Source organism: Benincasa hispida, chromosome 12, assembly GCF_009727055.1.
Source record: "Benincasa hispida cultivar B227 chromosome 12, ASM972705v1, whole genome shotgun sequence".
NCBI classification, from domain to species: Eukaryota; Viridiplantae; Streptophyta; class Magnoliopsida; order Cucurbitales; family Cucurbitaceae; genus Benincasa; species Benincasa hispida.
The window spans coordinates 70,693,425-70,717,511 of NC_052360.1; the positions used below are offsets into that span (position 1 = coordinate 70,693,425).

Sequence of the window (24,087 nt, forward strand, 5' to 3'; positions counted from 1 at the left end):
TATATAAAACTAAAATTTTAATTTAAATATTAAATTAATACAATATCACAAATAAATCAATTTTGTATTTAAATTATAATTTAATTACTAATTGATTTTCCGATTTCGTTTAATTTCAATTAAAATAAATATTTATAATTGTATCATATATAATCAATTGAAAATCCAAAAATTCATATATCAATACTCAATTTGCTATTCTGATTTAATGGACTAGTAGAAGGACCTAATGGACCTATAGATCATGAGCTCCAACGATCTATAATTAATTCGTTAAAACTCTTTAATTGAATTAATCACTATTTGTTAACTATCAAGACACACCACTATAGCTCGATAGTTGTACTCTCCTCATTGTAGATATATTTCTATCTATATAAACTATGATCAGTAAGTCAATCCTCCACAAGTTATTCGTACTTACAACTAGGTCAAAATTACTGTTTTACCCCTGCAAATACATCTTGTTCCTTAAGTTTCCACTAACCCTCTAATTAACAATTCAATTCATAATTCTACTTATGAATCATGTCCTTCTTTATCATGAGAAGGCGGGGCCCCGATTGTTCAAGATCTGGAATCAGTACTTAGAGAACAACCTATCTGCTAACCCTAAAATGGATAGGAGTGCATTCCACCTTGCAGGGCTATGTCCCAAGTTATTCATCTGGTCTTATCCCAAAATGGAAGGCTTATTAAGCAGTGCTATTGGACTACCCTCACCCATGCAGATCAAAGGACAGTTTGAATAAACAGGAGTTCATAGCTAGCTCAGGATTAAGATCGACTTATCCTAGGTTACTTGAATATGAAATAATTAGTTTTAATAGTAACGGTTGTTATAAAGAAAAGTTACTATTTCGTGGTCTAGTCTATATGCAAACTCATTGCATAGGATGCCTCCACTCACATGTCTCTACATGAATGATTTGAGGATCACATCATTTGTATTAACTTTACAAAATGGGTCGCATCCAATAATGTTACCAAGATGAGATATCCAATTTCATCCATACTTATTAGACCATTTAGGCTATATACTATTAACTTGATCTTGTTTATGTCACCACATAAAGTTAAAGTATTCATACTATAGCCATGGATATGTTTATTGGATTTTCATAATAGAGTGCAAAATCAACAACTTTATTGAATAAAATACTCAATAATATTTTATTGATAAATAGAATATTTAACACAAACTGCGAGTTCTAGGACATTCCCAATAGGTACCTCATCTTGGTAGCACTACTGGATGCGGTTCACTTTGTATACTGATATAAATGATGTGACCCCAAAATCATTCATGTGGAGACATGCAAGTGGAGGCATCCTATGCAAATGATGTTTGTATAAGACCGGACCTCGAAATAGTCACTTTTCTTTATCACGACCATTTACTGTTAAAATTGACTATTTCAAAATTCAATGACCTGGGGTAACTCGATCTCAATCGTAAACACTCGATCTCAATCCTAAACTAACTATAAACTCTTGTTTATTCGAGATTATCCTTTAATCTGCATAGGTGAGAGTAGTCCAACAACACTGCTCAATAAGTCTCCCATTTTGGGGATAAGACCGGATAAGTAGCTGGGGAAATAGTCCTACAAGATAGAATTTACTCCTACCCGATTTAGGGTTAGCAGATAGGTTATTCTTTTAAGTATTGATTCCCGGTCTTGAACAACGAGGCCTCGCCCTCTCATGATCGATAGGATCATGGTTTATTAGTTGGACTATAAACCAATTGTTCAATAGAGGTTCAGTAGGAGCTTCAGGAGCAAGATGTATTTACAGGGGTAAAATGGTAATTTTGACCTAGCTGTATATACGAACAACCTGTGAAGGATCAACTTATTGATTATGGTTAAAGTGGACAGAAATATATCTAGAATGAGGAGAGTGCAACTATCAAGCTATAATGGTATATCTCGGTAGTTAACAAATATTGATTAATTTGGTCTAAAGAGTTTAGCCATTTAATCTAAAATCGTTGGAGCTCATGATCTGTAGGTCCATAAGATCCCTCTACTAGCTCGTAAAATTATATCTTGAATCAGTGAATTGAGCATTGAAATTATCAAATTCAAAAATTAGGGTTTTTGAATTTGAAGTTTCAAATTCAATTAAGGTTTTGATTAATTGTATTTGATACAATTAAAACGTTTACTTTTGTTAAAATTAAACGAAATCGAAGAGATTAATATATTTAAATATTGATTTAATATTAATTAACATGAATAGGATTCATGTATAAATTAGATGTTTAATTAATTCAATATTTAAATTATTTTTTGATTAGTTAATTAAATTTGTTTAATTAATTATTTAAATAAAACATTTTTTTTCATTTTTTTTAAATTGAAATTTAGATTTCATTGTTTGATTAAATTTAATTTTAGTGTAAATTAAATATTAAATTGAAAAAATGAAATTAAAAATTTGGAAAATAAGAGTTAGTGGATTAATCCAACATTATCCCTTAATAAACACCTAGCCCACTTATTATCAACTTCTTGAGGTGTCAATATGCTGAAGATTGAAGTGCTTGCATGATAAACCTGCTTAAATACATCAAATTTGATCAGATTTAAGGTTTATGCCAGTTGTAACTCCATAAATTCTGATATACTCTCTCAAACCCTTTTCACTCCCTTCACCTAATTGAGCTATTTTAGAGATTCCACCTCGCAATCCAAGTTAAAGGATAGTAGAGAAGATCCTTTTGGTGGTCTACTGTCAATTTGGAGGCTGAATTCGTGGAGAGAAGCAGAAATTTCAGAGTTTCAACAAAGGTATAACATTCTAAAACCTTTTCTCAGAAATTATTATCTTCCATGTTTTTTAAATTCAAATTAAGTGTAATTAGAGTGCTTATTCATTCTGATTTCTTCCACTGCATGTTAATTTACTCTATCAGAGTGGCCAGTACACCGACTCAATATACCTACCATTTTGGGGATAAGACTGAGTGGGGAGTTGGAGACATGATAAAACAAGATAGATTCCGCTTCTTCCTAACTATAAGGTAAGTAGATGAGTGTTCCTTAAGTGGTGTCTCTAAGACTTGAACAAAAGGCCCTAACCTCTCAATGGTCTAAGAGAGGTTTCTGTTTAATATAGACCATAAAAAGGTTGTTCATTAGAGGAGCACTGGGTTAAAGATAAAGAAGTAACCCAGGGGTAAAATGATAATTTTGACCCAGCTAGTGTTACGAACACTCGTGAAGGACTAACTTACTATCATTGGTTTATACCCGTGGACATAGAAATATATCCGCAGTGAGAAGAGTACCCATAGTTAACGAATATTGATTAATGTAGTTAATGAGTTTAGTCAATTAATCTCCTATCGTTGGAGTTTCTGATCTGTAGGTCCATGAGGTCCTCTTCCTAACTCGTAAAGGGAATTGAGGTAATTATGTCTTGAATTGAGTTCGAAATGTCCAAATTCACTTAGAAAAATAGTATAATGTATAATGATACATTATAATATAAAGTTTATATTTTAATTAAACTTTATAATATTAATTTAATTTAGGATATGATTCAAAATAATTTATGGGAGAATTAAATACTTGAACAAATTCAAATATTAATTTAATATGAATTTTATTCATATTACAACTATTGGTTAAGATTAATACATATTAGATGCACATTAAAACTATAGGTTATGAGAGAAATACAATTGAATATGATTCAAATGTAGACTAAATTAAATATTTGATATGTAATTTGGTAATTAATTAATTGGAGAATTAATTAATTATTAATTTAATTTAATTTAATTAATTTAATTAAATCAATAGGTTATGTGAGAGATATTTCATTTAAATATGATTTAAATGAAATTATTTATTAAATTATATTTAACTAATTATTAGTTTAATTAATTATTAATTATTTAAATTAAATTAAAATAAATTATTTATTTATTTGATTTTTAAATTAAATCAAATTTTAACTCCCATGTCGGGAGTTATCAGAAATGTGGGATTGCTCCCACGTTTCTCCCTCTCTCTCCATTGATTAAAAATTTGGAAAAAATTGAAGAACAAAAGGGTGTGTCTTGTTGTGCAGAAAGGTGCTGTGAACAAAACCCCTCCCAATTTTTCTCATTTTCCTTCTTCCCAATTAACATATTGGTTTCTGAAAACTGAAGGAACCCTAAGATAGGATCCTTGAGCGGAAGTGGGATCGACCCAAAATTCCCAATTTTACAGAATAACAGAAAATTATGCATTTACATAAAGAAACAGTAGTGTGCTTAAAGAAGAGGAAAAGAAAAAGGTCCAGAAGGACTTACCCATGAAGATCTCAACACTTCACATTAAAATCCCTTCTGTGAAAAAACACGTACAAATTGTAAGGCCAAATGGGCACAACCAATAGGTAACCTCAGTATTATCAGGTGAGAATCTAGGAGGTGTGGGCTCTGGTGAATTTGGATGAGAGGGAAAGGAAGAATTTTTCAGAAGAAGTGAGTAATAGGGAGTTTTCTCTAAACACTTTTGTGAGAGTTTTTACCGGAAGAAGAAGACTACCCCAAAACCACTCATCCCATTCACGTAAAAGTAGAGAGAAAAGAGGGGGGAGTTACAACTCCCTCCCTTAATTAATTTAAATAAATTTTTAATTAATATAATTAGTTTATTTAATTTAATTTAATATATGTTAATATGATAACTAACTTATCATATAATATAAATAAACTATATATTATATCAAATATAACATATAACCTATAGTTTTAATATTGTACCATATACAGTATAACCTATAGCTTTTTTTTCCTCTCATTAATGGCATTAAATATAAATAACATTTAAATTAAAATTAATTATATGATTCTAATTAATATTTAAATCATATTCAAATATTTATTTCCTCTCATAAATACTTAATATTATAATGTAACAAATACATTATAGTAATCATATCATATATAATTAATTCTCTCAATTAATTTGAACTAATCCAAAAACTGATTCTCATTTAATCTCGTTGAGCTACCGAGGGGACCTCATGAACCTATAGCTTGAAGCTCCAACGATACGTAAATAATTAATTAAACTCTTTAATTAAATTATTTACCATCTGTTAACTGTCGAGCACTCCACTAAAGACCGACGGTTGCACTCTTCGTACTACAGATATTTTTTTGTCCATTGGATATAACCAATCAACAATACGATGACCCTTCACAAATTGCTCCAGAGTACAGTTTAGTCAAAATTACCATTTTGCCCATGTAGTTATATCTAACTCCTTAAGTACCACTGTTCCCTCTAATGAACAATAAATCATAGTCCAACTATGATCAAACCCCTCTCAGACCAGGAGAAAGTGTGGCGTCACATTGTTCAAGCCCCGAATCAGCCTTTAAAGGAGCAATTTATCTACTTACCTCGATATTAGGGAAGAAATGAATTCCATCTTTTGTAGTTGTGTTCCCAGCTCCCCAATCAGACGGATCTCCAAAATGGTAGGCTTGTTGAGTCGGTGATCTGATCACTTTCACCCATACAAATCAAAGGATTGCCCTCACAGGTAGGAGTTTACAACTTACTCAAGATTTATGTCATGTTACCTATGGTCATCTTGGTGAAATGTAAGTCTCTATTATGGATGGTATTATATAATGAGACAAAACATTTTGTGGTCCAGTCTTATACAAACTCCTTTATATAAAATATTCACGCTCACATGTCCTTACATGAATGATCAGGATTTGTAACACTTAACAACAATTGTAACACCTACAAAGCGGATCATACTCGTAGTGTCACCATGATAAGATATTCAGCTTTATCCATCTACTACAGACCATTTAGGTCATCACTTAAATATGATCCACCCGTATGTCTCTACATACATATTTAAGTTATAAAATAACCTTGGATGTTAGTTTACTAGTTTGTGGTTAATGCAACTAACTTCAAAATAAAATATCAAACATTTTATTACATAAATAAAAAGTTTGTACATTACAAATACAAACTATAGAACCCTACGAGATTTAGGGCATCAACCCCAACACAAACCAGTACCATAATTCTCAAAGAATAGGGAGGTTGCCCATTTGTAGTGTTCGTGGAATCTCAAGGAGAATTGGCTCTTTCGTCTGAGTCATCAACAAGAGCAAGTTTTGTTTACCTTTCTCTGTAGGATTTTTTTTATTTTAAAGCATGCTTAACCTAGAATATAGTAGGTTTAACTTGTTTTAAGTTTATGTGATATCCTGTCTATTTCTAGTATATTGGTATTTCATAATTTCTAAATTAATTTTAAGTAAGGTCCTTATAATTCCACTGTGCTAAGGCTTTTATCTCTATAAAAATAATATATCTTGATTTTAGTTTTATATATGATGATTTTTATACTTTTATCATATAATTTAAAGAAATATAAACTATAATTTGTAATATAAACTATATAAACTATAAAATAATTAACTAATGAAATTCATATATTAGTTATCGACTCATACATATTGTGTAATATGTTAAATCATATAAATATAGTTTAAACTTACCAAATGTTGTTACCTACTTTTTATATTTAATTTTGAAATTTATCAAATACTAATCTATTTCATATAAAAGCTTTTTTTTATATATGCACAGTTGTCAACAATTATTTTAAAAGCTATAACAATCTCAAACGAAGCCTTAATGATGTATATTAGGTATCTGTTGTAAACATTACTGGTGGAATCTTATTTGTAAAGATTAGTTATATAGGTTGGTTTTAAGTGGTAATCGGCTGCCTAGGTTATCAAACCAAATTACTGGTTTAGCTGGTCACTTCTTTATGTATAAATAGGCTTACAGCCTTCCATTTAATGATATTCAGATTATTTTTCTTAAACTTGTGGTGTGTTGCATCAATTTGGTATCATATCGTTGTAATCCAAAACAAGCGTTCTCTTCATTGGATTGTTACCTCAATGAATGTGGAAGCTTCCTCATCAGCCAAAGCCTTGGAGAATAGAATGGCCTCGGTAGAATCGGCCATTGTGAACAAGAAGAATGAGATGAACGACCTTCGAGTTATGTTAGCCCAAATTCTACAACAATTGGACGTTCAAAACCCAGTAGAAGCTCAAGGACAGCAAGCTCATGGCAATCGAAAAAACAAGAATGTCATGCAAATCAATGAAAATCTTCAAAAAAGAGCACATATTGATGGAAATGGCCTAAACTTCAATAGAACAGAAGTCGGAACCCAAGAAAGAGTAAAGAACCTTTCAAGAACCAAGGAAGAACTAATCTGGGTGGACAAATTTGGGCTGACATACATAATTTCCCATAAAAAGACATAATTAGCAACAAAGATTGCGGGCCCCAGATGCTCAAATCCCAGGATACATGATGCAAGACTCAGACTCTTCATATGAGGATGATGAAAACTGCTACTTACCAATTCAAGAAAGGATAGGATTTCATAAGGCAGACCACAATACCTTCAAGAACATCAAGATTACAGGATGAAGGTGGATCTTCCTAGCTTTGATGGCAAAATGGATGTAGAAGCTTTCTTGGATTGGATCTAGAAGATTGAAATTTTTTTCAAATACGCCAATACCCTCGAAGACAAAAAGGTACAATTGATTACATTTAAGTTTCAAAGAGGAGCTTCAACTTGGTGGGATCAACTCCAAACCAACTGAAGATATTATGGCAAGCCACCAATCAAGCTTAGCCCAAACTTCTAAGACTAATGAAAAAAAGATTCCTCCCCCTCAATTATCAACAATTCATGTACAACCAATACCAACTTTGTAGGCAAGGGGACAGATCTATTGTTAATTACACCGAAGAATTTCATCGATTGGGGGCTAGAAACAATCTTCCCAAAATCGAGCAATAAATTATCTTGAGATTCATCCTTAGCTTACGAGAAGATATTAAAGAAGTTCTCAAATTATATCCAGTGGCCTATTTGGTTGACGCCATTACCTTAGCTACCACCATTGAGGAAAGTCAGGAGGCCAAATACCAAAAAACATACCAAAGAAGACAGAATTGAGAGCGGCAACAATCCTCCTTTTGTAGAACGGTAATGGAGCAATCTAAAGTAGTTGATCAAGTTTCTTCTTTAAGTCAACAAGTCAAGAAAGATGACACTACCTTCAAGCAATCGAAACCTAAACCTGTTGAGACCACTTCAAATAGGAAGAACGTAAATCTTTACAACCGGCCAACACTAGGAAAGTGCTTCCATTGTGGGCAACAAGACCATCTCTCGAAGGAGTGTACTCAACGAAGGACTTTAGCCATTCAAGAAGAAGATGATTTTGTAAGGGATGACTGTGTAAATGACAACGACAATGAATCTGCTTACATTGAACCTGAAGATGGAGATCAATTATCATGTGTTCTTCAATATGTTCTCCTCACACCTAAATCTAAAAGTTGCCTCCAATGTCACTCTCTATTCTGCACTCGTTGTACCATCAATAGTTGGGTGTACGAAGTAATTATTGACAGTGGGAGTAGTGAAAACATAGTGTCAAAAAAGTTGATTGTTGCTTTCAATCTAAAGGTAGAGATTCACTCGAATCCTAATAAAGTCAGTTGGATCAAAAAAGGGGGAGAGGCAACAGTTCAAGAAAGTTGCACAGTCCCTCTTTCAATAGGTAACATTTACCAAGATCAAATCACTTGTAATGTTTTGGAAATAGACGCCTGTCACTTGCTTTTGAGCAGACCATGGTAGTATGATAACAAGACCCTCCACACTGGCCGTGATAACACCTACGAATTTACATGGATGAGCAAGAAAGTGGTCCTCCTCCCTTTCGGTAAGAATGACAATAATAGAAAGGTATCTTCTAATCTTAAAAAGTAACTTTTTTTTCCTGAAAAATGGTAAAAAATCCATATAGAAGAATGATAATCATCCTATAGCTTATATTGTTAAGCATGATACTTTTGATACCCCCAATCCTTTCACTCTAGATCCTCGAATTTCCAAGCTTTTAAAAGACTTTCCTCCTCTAATAGAAGAACCTAAATCCTTCCCCTCCCTTTTACAATATACAACATCACATAAATCTTATTCCTAAAAGTTCATTAACAAATCTACCCCACTGCAGAATGAGCCCAAAAGAGTATGTAGCTTTATATGAACAATTTCAAACTCTTTTAGAAAAATGCCACATACAACCAAGTCTTAGTCCATGCGCCGTCCCCGCCCTTCTAGCACCAAAAAAGACGGATCTTGGAGACTATGTGTTGATAGCCGGGCCATTAATAAAATCACAATCAAATGTAGATTCCCTATACCCTATTTATCTGATCTATTAGACCAACTAGGAGGAGCTACACTTTTTTCTAAGATAGATCTTAAGAGTGGATATCATCAAATACGAATTCGGTCAGGAGATGAGTGGAATACGGCTTTTAAGACCAATAAAGGCATTTTTGAATGGTTAGTTATGTCTTTGGTCTTTTCAATGCATCTAGCACGTTTATTAGTCTTATGAATCAAATTTTGTTACCTTTTCTAAATAAGTTTGTTGTTTACTTTGATGACATCCTATTTATAGTTCTAATTATAAGGCACATTTAGAACACCTACATTCTCTTTTTATTGTTTTAAAGGAACATGTCTTATATGCTTAAAAAAAATACTCCTTTCTTCAAATTGGATTATAGATCCTAGGTTTCTTAATAAGTTTACAAGGTATTTGAGTAGATCCTAGGAAAATCTAAGCTATTGTTGATTGGCCACAACCTAAATCGATTAAAGAAATCCAAAGCTTCCTAGAATTAGCATCTTTTTACTGAAGGTTCATCAGAAATTCCAGTACACTTGCAACCCATTAACTGCTTGTTTAAAAAGTAATAAGCCTTTTACTTGGACTGATGATCAAACAAAATGTTTTTCTACAATCCCAAGCCTTGAATTTACATGGATAAGTGTTGTTTTAGGATTTCCAAACTTTATTAAATCCTTTGAAGTCATCTAGATGCATTAGGATTGGGATAGGTGTTGTTTTAAGCCAATGGGAACACTATCTTTTGGGTAGAGAATTTCATTAAATGGAACACTATCTTTTAAGTGGTAACTGGCTACCTAGGTCATCGAACCAAATTATTGGTTTAGCCAGCCACTTCTTTGTGTATAAATAGGCTTCCAGCCTTCCATTTAATGATATTCAAATTATCTCTTAAACTTGTGGTGTGTTGCATCACTAAACCCCCTTTAGTTCTCATCCAGATTTTTAAATTTCAAGGCTTGGGATTGTGACATATCATGATGAGAACAAGGATTGTATTTTGTATTTTTATTTTTCTCCTAGTTTTTTTATTTTTCTCTTAGTTTTGTATTTTGTATTTATTTAACTAGGGATTTTTTTGTATGCCTTCAATATGTTTTTAATGGTGTATTTAGCATATTTTTTCTTTTCTCCTACCCATTGCAGAGATTTATGATTTTAGTTTTGGCTTGAAAATGTTATCACTTTAATCTAGACTAGGATGCTATCACTACTTGTAAAATTTTGCATGCAAGTGAGAATTTTTTTTTTTTTTAGAAGTCTTTAATTTTTATTTTTTATTTTTTATTTCTTTTCTTGTTAATGTTTTATTATTGAGAAAATCTAAATGGATAAATCAGTTAATCTCTAATAGGAACAAAGAATTAATTGAACTTGGAATATTAGATTAATAACTTTGAAACCTCTTAGCTAATAATTTGTTGTATGTGGACTTACTTCACTAATTAATCAAAGTGGTATTTTTTTACGACAACATGGTCTAAACTCTAAAGAGAACGTATCCTCTGTTTGTTTCCATTTAGGTAGATTTTAGGTTTAGTTTAGATTATTTCATTTAAGTTTTAGGTTCTTTAGATAAAACTAGGTTTACTAACTTATTCATGCACTTCAATGAAAAGATTGATGGATAATAGCGAACTAGGCTCCACGATAAGAGGAGATACTCGTAATAGAATTGTTCATTATTCTTTGGTTAAATGGGCTTCTTCTATCGTTGAGGATAGGGGTGTGCATCGGCCGGTCGGTGTCGCCGATAACTAACCAAAAAAAGAGTGTAAAATCCGCCTGTACATCAGTTCAGTCGGTTTGGTCTATTTTCTTTCTTTCTTTTTTTTAAGAATAGTCAAGATGAATGAAAAAGAAAAATGAATTGATAATGTATCATTGTTAGGTTAATAAATTAGCAACCTTTTTAATTTTAAATCAGTCATTTTTTTATGAAAAAATTTAAATAAATCAAGTAATGGTTTGAAAATTAGGAACATAAAAAAAATAATAAATCAATATTAAAATAGTAGGCTTGGACTTGGGTTTGAGTTGGTGGTAATGGGCTTACTTTTATACTTATTTTTAAAAAAAATAGAAAAACAAATATATATATATACACATATACTATGAAGCATATATATTTCATGTGAGGCAAAGAATCCGTATCAGACACGTATCAGATACCGATATTTCCAGATATTTCTATCTGACGAGCAATTTGATGTATCTGTTTTTACGCTTACTTTTTTAAAGAAAAAGACAAACAACTCATCTAATCTTTTTCAATCTAAAACTAGACAACCTATCTTTTTAAGCAAGAGAAAATATACCTTCAATGTATCAGTATCTTCGTTTTTTAGAAATATATATTAAAATGATATAAAAAAAATGGCGTATCCTTCATCCTACCCATATCTTAGTTTTTTAGAAATCGACGAATAACCGTATCTAATCGTATCTGTATCATGTAACCGTATCCCTATATATATACGTCGGTCGGTTGGTTTTTAATTTTTTTCCAAAAAAATCGAAAACCAACCAACCAATCTTAATTCGATCAGTTTTGATCGATCGAATTGGTTTTCGGTGCTTTTATGTACACCCTAATTGTGGGATTGAATGGACCTTTAATTTACCCATGTGGCTGAGGCCGGTTATATGGCTAGCTACAAGATGTGTGCAACTCTTTAAAAAGAGGCCACAATTCACAGTTTCAAAATCAAGTCTTGAGAGTTTATTTGAAGGTAAGTGTTGAACCGAACCAAACTGTCAAATATATAAAATAATATTAAAAAAAATCAAACGAATTGCTACATACTCGGTGTCTATGTGTATACTTTTCAAGAAAAGTTGTATATAGTTCATGTATTTTTAAATATCCCATTTTAGTCAAATACTTTCTTAGTAAGTTTAGTTCTTGTATCTTCACAAATAATAAATTTAGTATTTCAAAATATTTCTTTTTTATCAAAATTGGTTAAATATAATTATAATTTTCATGCATAAAAAGATACTGTGTGAATATATTTTTTCAATTTATATAAGGATTGTTAATTATATTATGACTAGATTTAAAATTTATTGAAAATATCGGGATTAAAATTAGACATTAAAAAATAGAGAAATCAAAATGAAAGAAAAATTAAAATACATGGACCAAATTGATATTTCAACATAATCTTTTTCGTATATTGTAAAATTGATTTGAGAATGATTCACGCAAACATGTATAAGAGAATAAAACTAACATATTCAATATTGTAAAATAAAATTATAAAAACCTTTTTAATCTTTAGGTTTTGGATTTAGTTTCTATTTGATCCCTAGATTCTAAAATGTCACATTTTTAGTCACTGAATTTGAGTTTGATTTTAGTTTAGTTTCTAGGTTTCATGTTACAATTTTACCTAAGATTTGAATTTTGTTTCAATTTAGTTCCTACGTTTTAAGATTTTCACTTTTAAACTCGAATTTTTACTAAATATTCACTCTCAATCTCTAGTTCTAATGTCTATCAATTAATTTAAAAGAAGTATAATTTAGTTTCACTACTTTTTTCATCATTCATTAATTTTTAAAATTTCACTTTGTAAATATTTAAAATTAATTAATGGACATGAATGTAAAAGACTAAATAATTTTGTTGTAGCATTGAACATTTGAAAACTATACAATTCAAATCAAACTCAAATTTAAGGACTGAAAATATAACATTTTGAAGCTTATGAATCAAATAAAAACTAAACCTAAATTTTAAAGATTAAAATATAATTTTTTTTCTCTTTCTTTATTCCTGTTTTCTTATACTTATAATAGAACTACAAAATGCATTGTGTCATGGTCATGCTTGTCCAAGGCCTGTTGCCCATGGCCGCATGCCCGATCCAACTCCCTTCTAGCATACTTTCATATCATGTGTTGTATTAGCTTAGTTAGCTTGCTTTCTTTACATTTTCATTGTAAGTGACCACTCGCCCTTTTGCATATGCAAGAGTGCCAGTTGGCTTTTTGTTCAGAATGCACTATATGGGGATAAGACTAATCATCACTTCCCCATACCCGGAGTAGTACTCTATAAAGCTGTTGTTGTTCTTATTGCTTTCTAGCCTACTACAATCTTTCTTTCTTTATTCACACTCACAAAAACTTCTTACAAAAACCTTTTCTCTCCAAACCCCGTTTTTCTAAAAACCGTTTTCCCTAAAACCGAGGGTGAAGGTTGGAGAAGGCACTCGGTGTGCGCCAACCGGCAAGTTCCGTATTCGGAGTTGGCTGACTTTGTTCGTGAGAGGAACAAGTGCACGCACAATCGCTAAGAGAAGCTTTCCGAAAGAGCGATTGTGACAGTTGGTATCAACCACAGGTTGGCTCATAGAGGGAAAGATTCAAGTGATCATGTCGGCGACGAAGAATCTGAACAAGTCCCATGTGGATAGGTTGGTAGAGATGGAAGAGCAAATGCTCTACCTGAGAGAGGTCCCGGATAATATCCATTTCGCTTAGAGATCGCTACAAGAAGTTGCTGAGAAAGGCGATGGAATTGATGGCGGTAGTGGGCCGCCTAGACGGATTACCCGTCAGAGAATTGATTGATGAGAGTAGAGACCCTCGAGACCAAAACATAGCAACGGTCCCGGCATGCTTTGGAAACGCGGCGATAAGGCTCAGATCGGGCTCTGTTGCCCACGATAGAGGAGCGCGTCGAAGACTAGACGGCTCCCAAAAAGCAATACTTCAGATGGTAACCGATTGTGTCTGAGAACTTTTCGGTCAGCCCTTTGACGTCGTCAGAGCCGAGATAAGCGGATGTGAGCGCAAGGGTGAATCTCACCCATCCGAGCAGGTAGGGAACCAAGCCCCATCTAGGGGGAGCAAATGGCAGTAAGCAAAATAAAAATCCCAGAACCGAAACCTTCTGTGGGGTGCGAGAAGCAAAAGCCCTGGAAAACTTTATCTTCGACCTTGAACAAACTTCAAAGGCGACGAAACCAGTGACTGAAGAGTCGAAAGTCACACTAGCAACGATGCATCTGGTTGAAGATGCAAAACTATGGTGGAGAGATCACGAATTACATGACATACAGGAAGGACGATGCACTATTGATACTTGGGATAGATTGAAACAAGAACTTCGCTCGCAGTTCTTCCCTGAAAATGTCGAGATCTTGGCTCGACGAAATCTTCGAGAGCTGAAGCAAACAGGTAATATCAGGGACTACGTAAAACAGTTTGCAGGACTCATGTTGGACATACGAGATATGTCCGAGAAAGACAAGGTTTTTTTCTTTGTCAAAGGGCTGAAACCATGGGCGAAATCAAAATTATATGAACAAAGAGTACATGATCTCCCCTCTACCTATGCGGCAGCTAAACGGCTATACGACCTTAGCACTGACTCACAAGATGTGAGGAAGTAGTCAACTTTCTCAAATGGGGGAAACAGAAACAGTCGTTCCAGTCCTCCTAGACCTGGGGGAGGAGACAAGAACACAGGGGGGGACCGTAAACCATCCCAACCGAGATCAGGAAACAACTGGCGGGGGTCGCCGCAACAGCATAACAATTACAATTGCCTCCTGTCTTGTTTCATATGTAGAAGGCCACACAGGGCGAGCAAATGTCCAAATCGGAACGCGTTCAATGCTTTTCAAGCCACATTAGCCTCTAGTTCCGAAGACAAGGCTGAACTGGAGGAGACAGTAATCGAGCCAGCTGTAGAAATTGAGAATCCTAGGATGGGGGCATTGAAATTCTTATCTGCCCTCCAGAAGAAAATGGGAAAGGCGACGGAGCCACTAGAGAGAGGACTCGTGTATGTGGATGCTTGGGTCAACCAAAGATCGGCCAAGAGCACTATGGTCGACTTTGGGGCCACCCATAACTTCATGATTGAAACGGAAGCCCGTCGCCTGAACTTGACCTGGGAAAGAGATGCAGGGAAGATGAAAGCTATGAATTCTGTAGCCCTACCGATTACGGGGATAGCGAAGAGAACTCCGGTGAAGTTAGGAGACTAGAAGGGCCTCATTGACTTCGTGATTGTCAAGATGGATGATTTCGACGTGGTATTGGGGATGGAGTTCCTACTTGAACATAAAGTTATACCAATGCCCCTCGCCAAATGTCTAGTCATTACCGGATCTACACCTACCGTAGTTCAAGCCAGTATCAAGCAGCCAAATGGGGTGAGAATGATCTCAGCCCTCCAATTGAAGAAAGGCCTGGCCCACGACGAACCCACGTTCATGGCCATCCCGATAGAATCAGTTGAAACCACTGAAGAGAAGATCCCCCAAGACGTTCTATTTGTCTTGGAAGAGTATCGAGATGTCATGCCTAAAAGTTTGCCCAAGTCCTTACCCCCATAAAGGGGGATTGACCATGAGATTGAGTTGTTACCAGGGGCAAAGCCGCCCGCCAAGAATGCATATCGGATGGCCCCGCCAGAATTGGCCGAACTTCGAAAACAATTAGACGAATTGTTAGATGCAGGATTTATCAGACCGGCAAAGGCCCCTTACGAAGCCTCAGTACTGTTTCAGAAGAAGAAGGATGGGAGCCTCCGGTTGTGCATCGACTATCGGGCCTTGAACAAGCTCACAGTCTGCAACAAATATCCCCTTCCTATCATTACTGACTTATTTGATCGGCTTCACGACACTAAGTATTTCTCAAAGTTGGACCTACGATCGGGATATTATCAGGTCCGAATTGCTGAAGGAGACAAACCTAAGACGATCTGTGTCACGAGATATGGAGCCTTCGAATTCCTCGTGATGCCCTTTGGCCTCACCAATGCTCCAACAACTTTCTGTACCTTAATGAACCAAGTGTTTCACGAATACCTCGACAAATTCGTCGTAGTGTATCTCGATGACCTGTCTCTTATACACATCTAGATGTGTATAAGAGACAGCCCCAGTACTGTTTCAGAAGAAGAAGGATGGGAGCCTCCGGTTGTGCATCGACTATCGAGCCTTGAACAAGCTCACAGTCCGCAACAAATATCCCCTTCCTATCATTACTGATTTATTTGATCGGCTTCACGGTGCTAAGTATTTCTCGAAGCTGGACCTGCGGTCAGGATATTATCAGGTTCGAATTGCTGAATGAGACGAACCTAAGACGACTTGTGTCACGAGATACGGAGCCTTCGAATTCCTCGTGATGCCCTTTGGCCTCACCAATGCTCCAGTAACTTTCTGTACCTTAATAAACCAAGTGTTTCACGAATACCTCGACAAATTCGTCGTAGTGTATCTTGATGACATTGTAGTCTATAGTGCATCGCTGGAGGACCATCGACATCACCTCCAACTAGTCTTCGAAAAGCTGAGGAAAAATCAGTTGTATGTAAAGAGAGAGAAGTGCTCCTTTGCCCAAGAGCGCATAAATTTCCTCGGCCACGTGATTGAATGTGGTCGGATTGGTATGGAAGAGGGCAAGGTGGCCGCGATCAGAGACTGGAGGATACCATCATCCGTGACCGAACTACAATCCTTCCTTGGACTAGCCAACTACTATAGGCGGTTCGTAGAAGGATTCTCAAGAAGAACAGGGTCATTAACCGAACTGCTAAAGAAAGATAGCCAATGGAGCTGGACTCCTGAATGTCAAGCTGCCTTTGAGGGCTTGAAGAAAGTGATGATGGAGGGGCCGGTCCTCGGAATTGTCGACGTGACCAAGCCATTTGAAGTAGAGACTGATGCTTCTAACTTTGCATTGGGCGGTGTCCTCCTCCAAGACGAACACCCCATCGCGTATGAAAGTAGGAAACTAAATGATGCCGAACGGAGGTATGCCGCCTCCAAGAAAGAGATGTTAGCAGTAGTTCACTGCTTGAAGGCCTGGAGACAGTATCTCTTGGGGGCTAAGTTCGTGGTCAAGACCGACAACAACTCCATTTGCCACTTCTTCAACCAACTGAAGTTGTCGTCGAAACAGGCACGATGGCAGGAGTGTCTAGCGGAGTTCAACTTCCAATTCGAACATAGACCGGGGAAAAGTAACCAAGCGGCCGATGCTCTTAGTCGAAAGAGCGAACATGTGGCCCTGTGCATGTTCGCCCGCCTACAAGCAAGTACATTGAGTGCAACAGTACGAGAAACTGTCAAAACTCACTTGACAAATGACACAGCAGCGCAGGCCATCATACAGTTGGCCAAAGAGGGGAAGACACGCCAATTTTGGGTGGAAGACGGTCTACTATACACCAAAGGAAATCGCCTCTACATCCCCAGATCCGGGGAGTTACGAAGGTCGCTGATGAAGGAGTGTCACGACACACCGTGGGCAGGACATAATGGTTGATAAAGGACTTATGCCCTCCTAAAACAAGGCTACTACTGGCCAAGCCTTCGAGACGATGTCATGCAATTTACCAAGACTTGCCTTGTCTTCCAACAAGACAAGGTCGAAAGGGCGAAATTAGCGGGTCTGCTGGAACCCCTACCTGTGCCCTCTAGACCATGGAGAGCATGTCTCTTCGACTTCATCACCCATTTGCCCAAGGGATTGGAGAGTTCGAATCAATCCTTGTTTATCATCAACCGTTTCTCAAAAACTAATGCCACTTTCATCCCAATTGCCAAAAATGTGCACGCGTGATGACTTTCACCAGCTATTCTTCAAACCACATCAGTAGAAATATGGGCGTTCCCCGCGAGCATTGTTAGTAATCGGGACAGAAGATTCCACTGGGGACATTTTGGGACAGGAATTGTTCAAAAAATATTGGGTCAACACTTGAACCATCTCCTCTAGCTATCAATGCTCCAAAACTGATGATGACCAGACGCGCAACGCCTTCGTAATGTATGCTCAGAATATCTGCACTATTATCACTTTATCGAACACTAGTGCAGAAAGAACTTGGGTTCCAGTGTTAGATGTGGCTCAGTTACAGCTTCTAAGCAACAGAGTTCCGCGCCGAGGAAAAACGCGCCTTCGAAGTGGTGTGCGGCTAGACAAGCCACTTCATGCCACACTTGGGTGACCACCCTTATGCAGGCAAAAGTCCTCAGGAACATACACTTCACTAAAGAGTGGAACAAAACCTCTAAATAGCTCGCGCCTACCTAGAAGAGCACGAAGAAGGATGAAGAAGTGGACGCTGATAAGAAAGCAACGGGCCTCGAGTGTTGTCAAGCTGGACAAGGTCCTGATTAAGCTAATGAACGGAACAGTTTCGTTTCAGAGGGCCAGAGAAGCCAACGGCTAGTAAGAAATATGAGGTCCAGGGAGGAATTGAAAGGTCAGGAGAAACCTCTTATATAGGTTCAGTTACCCTCATGGATGAAGATTCATCCTGTCATCCATGTGAGTATACCTGAAACCCTATCATCCCGATCCCGAGGATGAACAACGAAATCATGCTAAGGCGCCCATCAGTCACGATGAAGAATTCCGCTGAGAAAGAAGTTGCACAAATCTTCAATAAACATACGCGTCGTATGGAAGACCTAGACGAAACTGACAGAGTTCTTAGTGAACATGGAAGGAATCTCCCCGATGAAGAGAATCAGTTGGGAGCGGGTCGAGAAGAATTTGAAAGAATGCACGCTCCAGCCATCGCAGATTTTTGAACAAGGTCGGTTGACGGGGACGTCAACCAATTAAGTGGGGAGAATGTCACGGTCATTGCTTGTCCAGGGCCTGTTGCCCATAGCCGCATGCCTGATCAACCTCCTTCTAGCATACCTTCATATCATGTGTTGTATTAGCCTTTAGTTAGCTTGCTTTCTTTACACTTTCATTTGTAAGTGACCACTCGCTCCTTTTGCCATATGCAAGGGTGCCAGTTGGCTTTTTGTTCAGAATGCACTATATGGGATAGACTAATCATTCACTTCCCCATTTACCCGGAGTAGTACTATATAAAGCTGTTGTTGTTGCTTATTGCTTTCTAGCCTACTACAATCTTTCTTTCTTTATTCACACTCACAAAAACTTCTTACGAAAACCTTTTCTCCAAACCCGTTTTCTAAAACCGTTTTCCCTAAAACGGGGGTGGAAGTTGCGAGAGGCACTCGGTGTGCCACCGGCAGTCCATATTCGAGTTGGCTGACTTGTTCGTGAGCGGGAACAAGTGTCGCACAATCGATAAGAAAAGCTTCCGAAAGAGCGATTGTGACACATTGCATGTACTTCTTACTAGTTTATTTCAAATATTCAAAAATCCAAATTGAATAATTTTGAAATTTAGATTAGAAGTAACATTTCAAGATTTAAAAACTAACCATTTGATTTTTTTTAGTTTTTAAAAATTAAGCCTATAAACACACATTTCACCTCATATTTTGTTTTGTTATTTATTGTTTATCCATGTTTTAAAAAACTCGGTCAAGTTTAAAAAACTAAAAAGAAAGTAGTTTTTAAAATTTTGTTTTCTAATTTTGAATTTGGCTAAGATTCAATTCTTTTACTTTGCATGAAATTGAGAGAAAATGGACTTAATTTAAAAAATTAAAAACAAAAATCAAAGAAAAATTACTTTTTTTAAGAATATATATATTTGGTTCATGTGTTTTCAAAATGTTCGTTTTTAGTCCATGAGGTTTTAAGAATATGTTTAAAAGGTTTTTGAAGTTATTTTTTAAATTTCTAATAAAATTATTATATAATGTTTTTTAAAAAATAATTTTAGATAGGAAGATAATTTTAAAAAAAAAAAAATTTAATTGAAAATGTCATATAATGATGATGATGATGTCAAAGACTAAAATAAAGAGTTAGCAAAAATCTTCATAAAACTAAATTAAATATTTTATTTTTAAGAGTTTAGAGATCAAAATAAAATAATATTCAAAGTTTAAAGACTAAAATAAATATTTCTAAAAGTTTAGAGATCAAAATATAATGTTATTGGAAGTCTAGGACCAAAATAAGATTTAAACCATAATAATAAGAATAATAATAATAATAAAAGAAAGAGAAAATGCAGAGAACGTGGGGGAAATGCTCGAGGAGGGACGTGGCCGATAACCGTCTCAACCGCCAAATCGCTTCAACAAAAACCAATTAAACAAATTAAAAAAAATGAACTCAAAATCTTCAAGCATAAATCTGCAAGAACAAACCCCTGCATGCTCAAACACTATCACAGTAACCATTTTTCTGCGAAAAGAAAAAGTTTGAAGATGGAGTCGGGGAAATTTAGTGCTCTGTGAGTGGAAAGCAACAATGGAAGAAAGAGGATCACATGAAGTTTTAAGAAAAGGGCCATGGAAACTTGAGGAAGATGAAGTACTTTTAAACCATGTTAACCGTTTCGGCCCCAGAGACTGGAGCTCCATTCGATCCAAAGGCCTTCTTCAGCGGACCGGCAAGTCTTGCCGTCTTCGTTGGGTTAATAAACTCAGACCCAACTTGAAAAAGTAACCAATTTTTGCTTGACCGCCATTAATTTCCTTTCGTTCATTTCTGCTTTAGGTTTTCTTGATGAATTTGAAGGTGTTTCATGTGGGTTGGGGGTTGAGGGTTTTCATGTTCAGTTTTTGTTGTTTGTTCTATCTCTTTTATGTACGAGTTTATTTGTGTCTGCAAACTGTTTGAGAAAATGACCGGTAGAGTAATTTCTGGATTATGCTTCTTCTGATTGTGGTATGGACCTTTTTTCGGCGAGACTCTGATTTATTTTCTTAGAATATGAACTTATGTGTTTTGTTATTCTGTGTTCCCCTAAATCCGGCAAGTGGGTTGTTTTTGTTGACTGTTTTATCTATGTGACTGCAAACTGTTTGTGAAAATGTCTAAAGAGATGTTGCAATTCATGGCTTTTTCTCACACGAGATTTGGAATTTAATTTCTTAGAATTTGCGCTTATGTGTTTGATTTTTTTGTGCTCCCTCATTTCCGGCAAGGGGGTGCAAGTTCACAGCAGAGGAGGAAAGAGTGGTGATAGAATTGCAGGCACAGTTGGGGAACAAATGGGCGAAGATAGCGACTTACTTGCCCGGCCGGACTGATAATGATGTGAAGAATTTTTGGAGTAGCAGGCAGAAGAGATTGGCTAGGCTTCTGCAGACATCAACTGCTCCATCCAAATTGCAGAGAAGCGCTAAAAAGGAAAAGCCAGTTCATTTTGATGTTCCCTCCATGGAGGTATTTTCTTTGTTAAATTAATATCTCGTTATGTCTTGGATCCAAAATTTCTTGTAGTTTTGTAGTTGGTTTTAATTTTCTCAGAGTTTTAGGACTTCTAGTTTTGATTAAGTTGCAAGAATAGTCCGGACTGAGATGCTTAATGGTCATTTCGAAGACGAAATATGAGCGCTGCTTTTTCTTGTGTTAAAATGGATTATGGTGATTAATGTTGTTGGTTTGATTTGATCTTTATCAATTTGCTAACAAGATCTTATGATCGAAGGGCATTATGACATGGCACTTCTTTTTGTTGAAGTTACTTTAGATTTTGGTGATTTGTTCAATTTCTATAACTGGTTTCTCCTACTTTCAAGGCACCAAAGCTAAGCTCTGCATCAGAGGGGGAGTCATCTTCAAGGCCAATGTCGTGTTCGTCTTCCTGTTGTGCCGACAATGCTGAAGCTGTTAATATGTTCTGCTCGTTGCCAGATCTGTACAGTCCCAAATTATTTGGTTTTGGACAAGACTTTCTTCAACCTGAATTCAACTCGTTTCAGACGACAATCAAATCCGAACCACAAACCAGTTACCCCTCAACCAATTTCCACAAACAACCACTGAGTTCAACATTCTCATCTCAAGGACTCCATGATCCCAACTTTGATGTGTTTCTTGAAGCTTTGGATGTTTCTCAATTAAATAACGAAGTTCAATTTCCATTCGGGCTACAGTTCTACGAACCGATGGGATGTTGCTCAAGTCATGATGTTGTAAGGGAGAACGTTGACAACCCAGAAAGCTTCTTCAGTGAGTTCCCTGCAGACATATTTGATCATATAGAACCACTTCCGAGCTCGCCAGATAACTGATACTTTGTCCCTTTCATTTCTGTAAAATGTTTGCAACTTTGATTTGCATCTGTATCTGTGAAATTCATGTGTAATGTTTTGTCTAATCAATTGGCCTATATTACAGAATGTGTTTGTTTTCTCATTTGAACTTGTAAAGTGAAAAGTATTCAGATTTCAGCATGTTTTTTCCTTTCAGTTGCAAGAATTTTTTAAGCAGTTAAATCTTAACAAGTATAATTATTATATCCTATTATTATTATAGTTTCTAATTTTCTCAATGGGAGAACTTGCCAAATTAATATAATGTTTAAAAGGGAGAAAAGCTTAATGTTTTATATCTAAACTTGTCAAAATTGTATTCATTTTCACCATAAACTTTCAATTTCATCCACTTAAGATCAGTATTGCAATTTTTAACATTTGTTAATTCAATTACTAGTTTTAACCAAAAAAAAAAAAAAACAAACAAACAAACAAAACAATACAAAAATCTTTATAATCTCACTAACATCAATAATATCAAGTTTTAGACAAATTTTAGTTTGATTTATCCGCATATTAACTATTTAACAACTTTACTAAAACCGTCACAACCCTACCCCAATTTACCCTACGCTGCAATTGCAAATAAAGTCTCATAAGTATATAAGTGAGAATATTTAATTGTTAAAATAAAACGCAACACTAACTAATCTAGAAAGTTCTTGAAATATATACAAAATGACGTGTAAATTAAGATTTTCTAGAATTATGTTTAGATATGTAATTGTAAATAAGTAACATAAAAATAAAGATCCAAAAATGTCCTAGGCTTCCTTTAGATTTAAGGAATTCTATAGATTTCTTTTAAGATAAGAATAAACCAAGAAATATCTAGAATATTTAAAATCCAATAATAACCTAGACAGATGCTTTTACTTGGGTTCTAAGGATCTCATGCCTATAATAAGAGGTGTGGCCCCATATGAAAGCTAGAGAGCTAGTGAAGAAAAGTGAGCGAGTGTCTTGAGAGTGAATAAGTAATTTTAAAAGGCACTAGAAGTACTTGTCGTAGAGGATTTTTCTTGGTGAAGCGGTTGCTTGTTTGAAAATACGATTGGAATGAGCTCGTATGAGTTTTGACCATTGGAAGATGAAGATCAAGGATTTCTTAACTTATGAGAAAGTCTGAAAAAGAAATTAAAAGGGATGTTAGATGAAGATTCGAATGCTCTAGATTAAAATGTAGTTGCAATCATCAGAATGTATCTATCATTGAACATGATTAGTCTTGAGACCAATGAGACTAGTATAATTAAGTTGATGGAAGTACTTACAATTATTGAAGATGAATTTTATATATGCTATTTAAATGTGCCTTTGCCTCATAGTCATAGTTGGATTACACACTCAATTTTTCAAGGGTTTGTGATTTGGCTATCATTGAGAAAATCTGTAAGAATGATAATAGTATGGAATCCTCTCTAGGATTAGTTTTAGTTATAACTTTTCTTTTTGACCAAGTAGAGGGATCAAATCTTAGACCTTGAGGTTGATAGTATAAATTAATACCAATTGAGCTATATGCTCCTTACTAAAGGTAAAAATAAACTCAATTCTGGGGGAATAGACCGAGTAGTAGTGAGGAAAATTAAAATAATAGGAATAAGGAGGTAGACTATTTTAATTGTGATTTCAAAAGTCATTTTTGGAAATTAGAAGAGGGTCAAAAAAGAGAATGGCAAATATTGTTAATATCTAACATTTTCTTCAATTCCCGAAAACTTTTGTTCAATAGAATGTTGATAATATCTAACTAACCCTAGAAAACTATTTTCCAAACTTTTTAAGATCGACACCTTTGATTTTAGAAATGTTTTCAAAATTTAAGCA

The 24,087-nt window shown here is 35.4% G+C and overlaps 1 protein-coding gene across 2 annotated transcripts; it reads left to right on the forward strand.

The window, feature by feature from the left end:
• The first annotated feature begins 6,715 nt into the window (after positions 1–6,715).
• LOC120092641 (transcription factor DUO1-like) lies at positions 6,716–22,431 on the forward strand. 2 transcript variants are annotated; one of them, XM_039050786.1, is made up of 3 exons: positions 6,716–8,812; positions 21,142–21,382; positions 21,739–22,431. In XM_039050786.1, exons 1-3 carry the CDS (start codon positions 8,778–8,780, stop codon positions 22,231–22,233), a joined length of 771 nt encoding a protein of 256 aa, XP_038906714.1. In that variant the 5' UTR covers positions 6,716–8,777; the 3' UTR covers positions 22,234–22,431. The 2 variants fall into 2 exon arrangements, with proteins under 2 accessions (XP_038906714.1, XP_038906713.1); XM_039050785.1 differs by lacking the exon at positions 6,716–8,812 and adding an exon at positions 20,209–20,655.
• The last annotated feature ends 1,656 nt before the right edge of the window (positions 22,432–24,087 follow it).

What these genes read in the sequence shown, in the direction of transcription:
- LOC120092641 (XM_039050785.1), top strand. Translation starts at nt 20,462, where the DNA reads ATGGAAGAAAGAGGATCACATGAAGTTTTAAGAAAAGGGCCATGGAAA. An exon ending in CTCAGACCCAACTTGAAAAA is followed by an intron (nt 20,656 to 21,141) that starts GTAACCAATTTT and finishes ATTTCCGGCAAG; the next exon opens with GGGGTGCAAGTTCACAGCAG. An exon ending in TTGATGTTCCCTCCATGGAG is followed by an intron (nt 21,383 to 21,738) that starts GTATTTTCTTTG and finishes CCTACTTTCAAG; the next exon opens with GCACCAAAGCTAAGCTCTGC.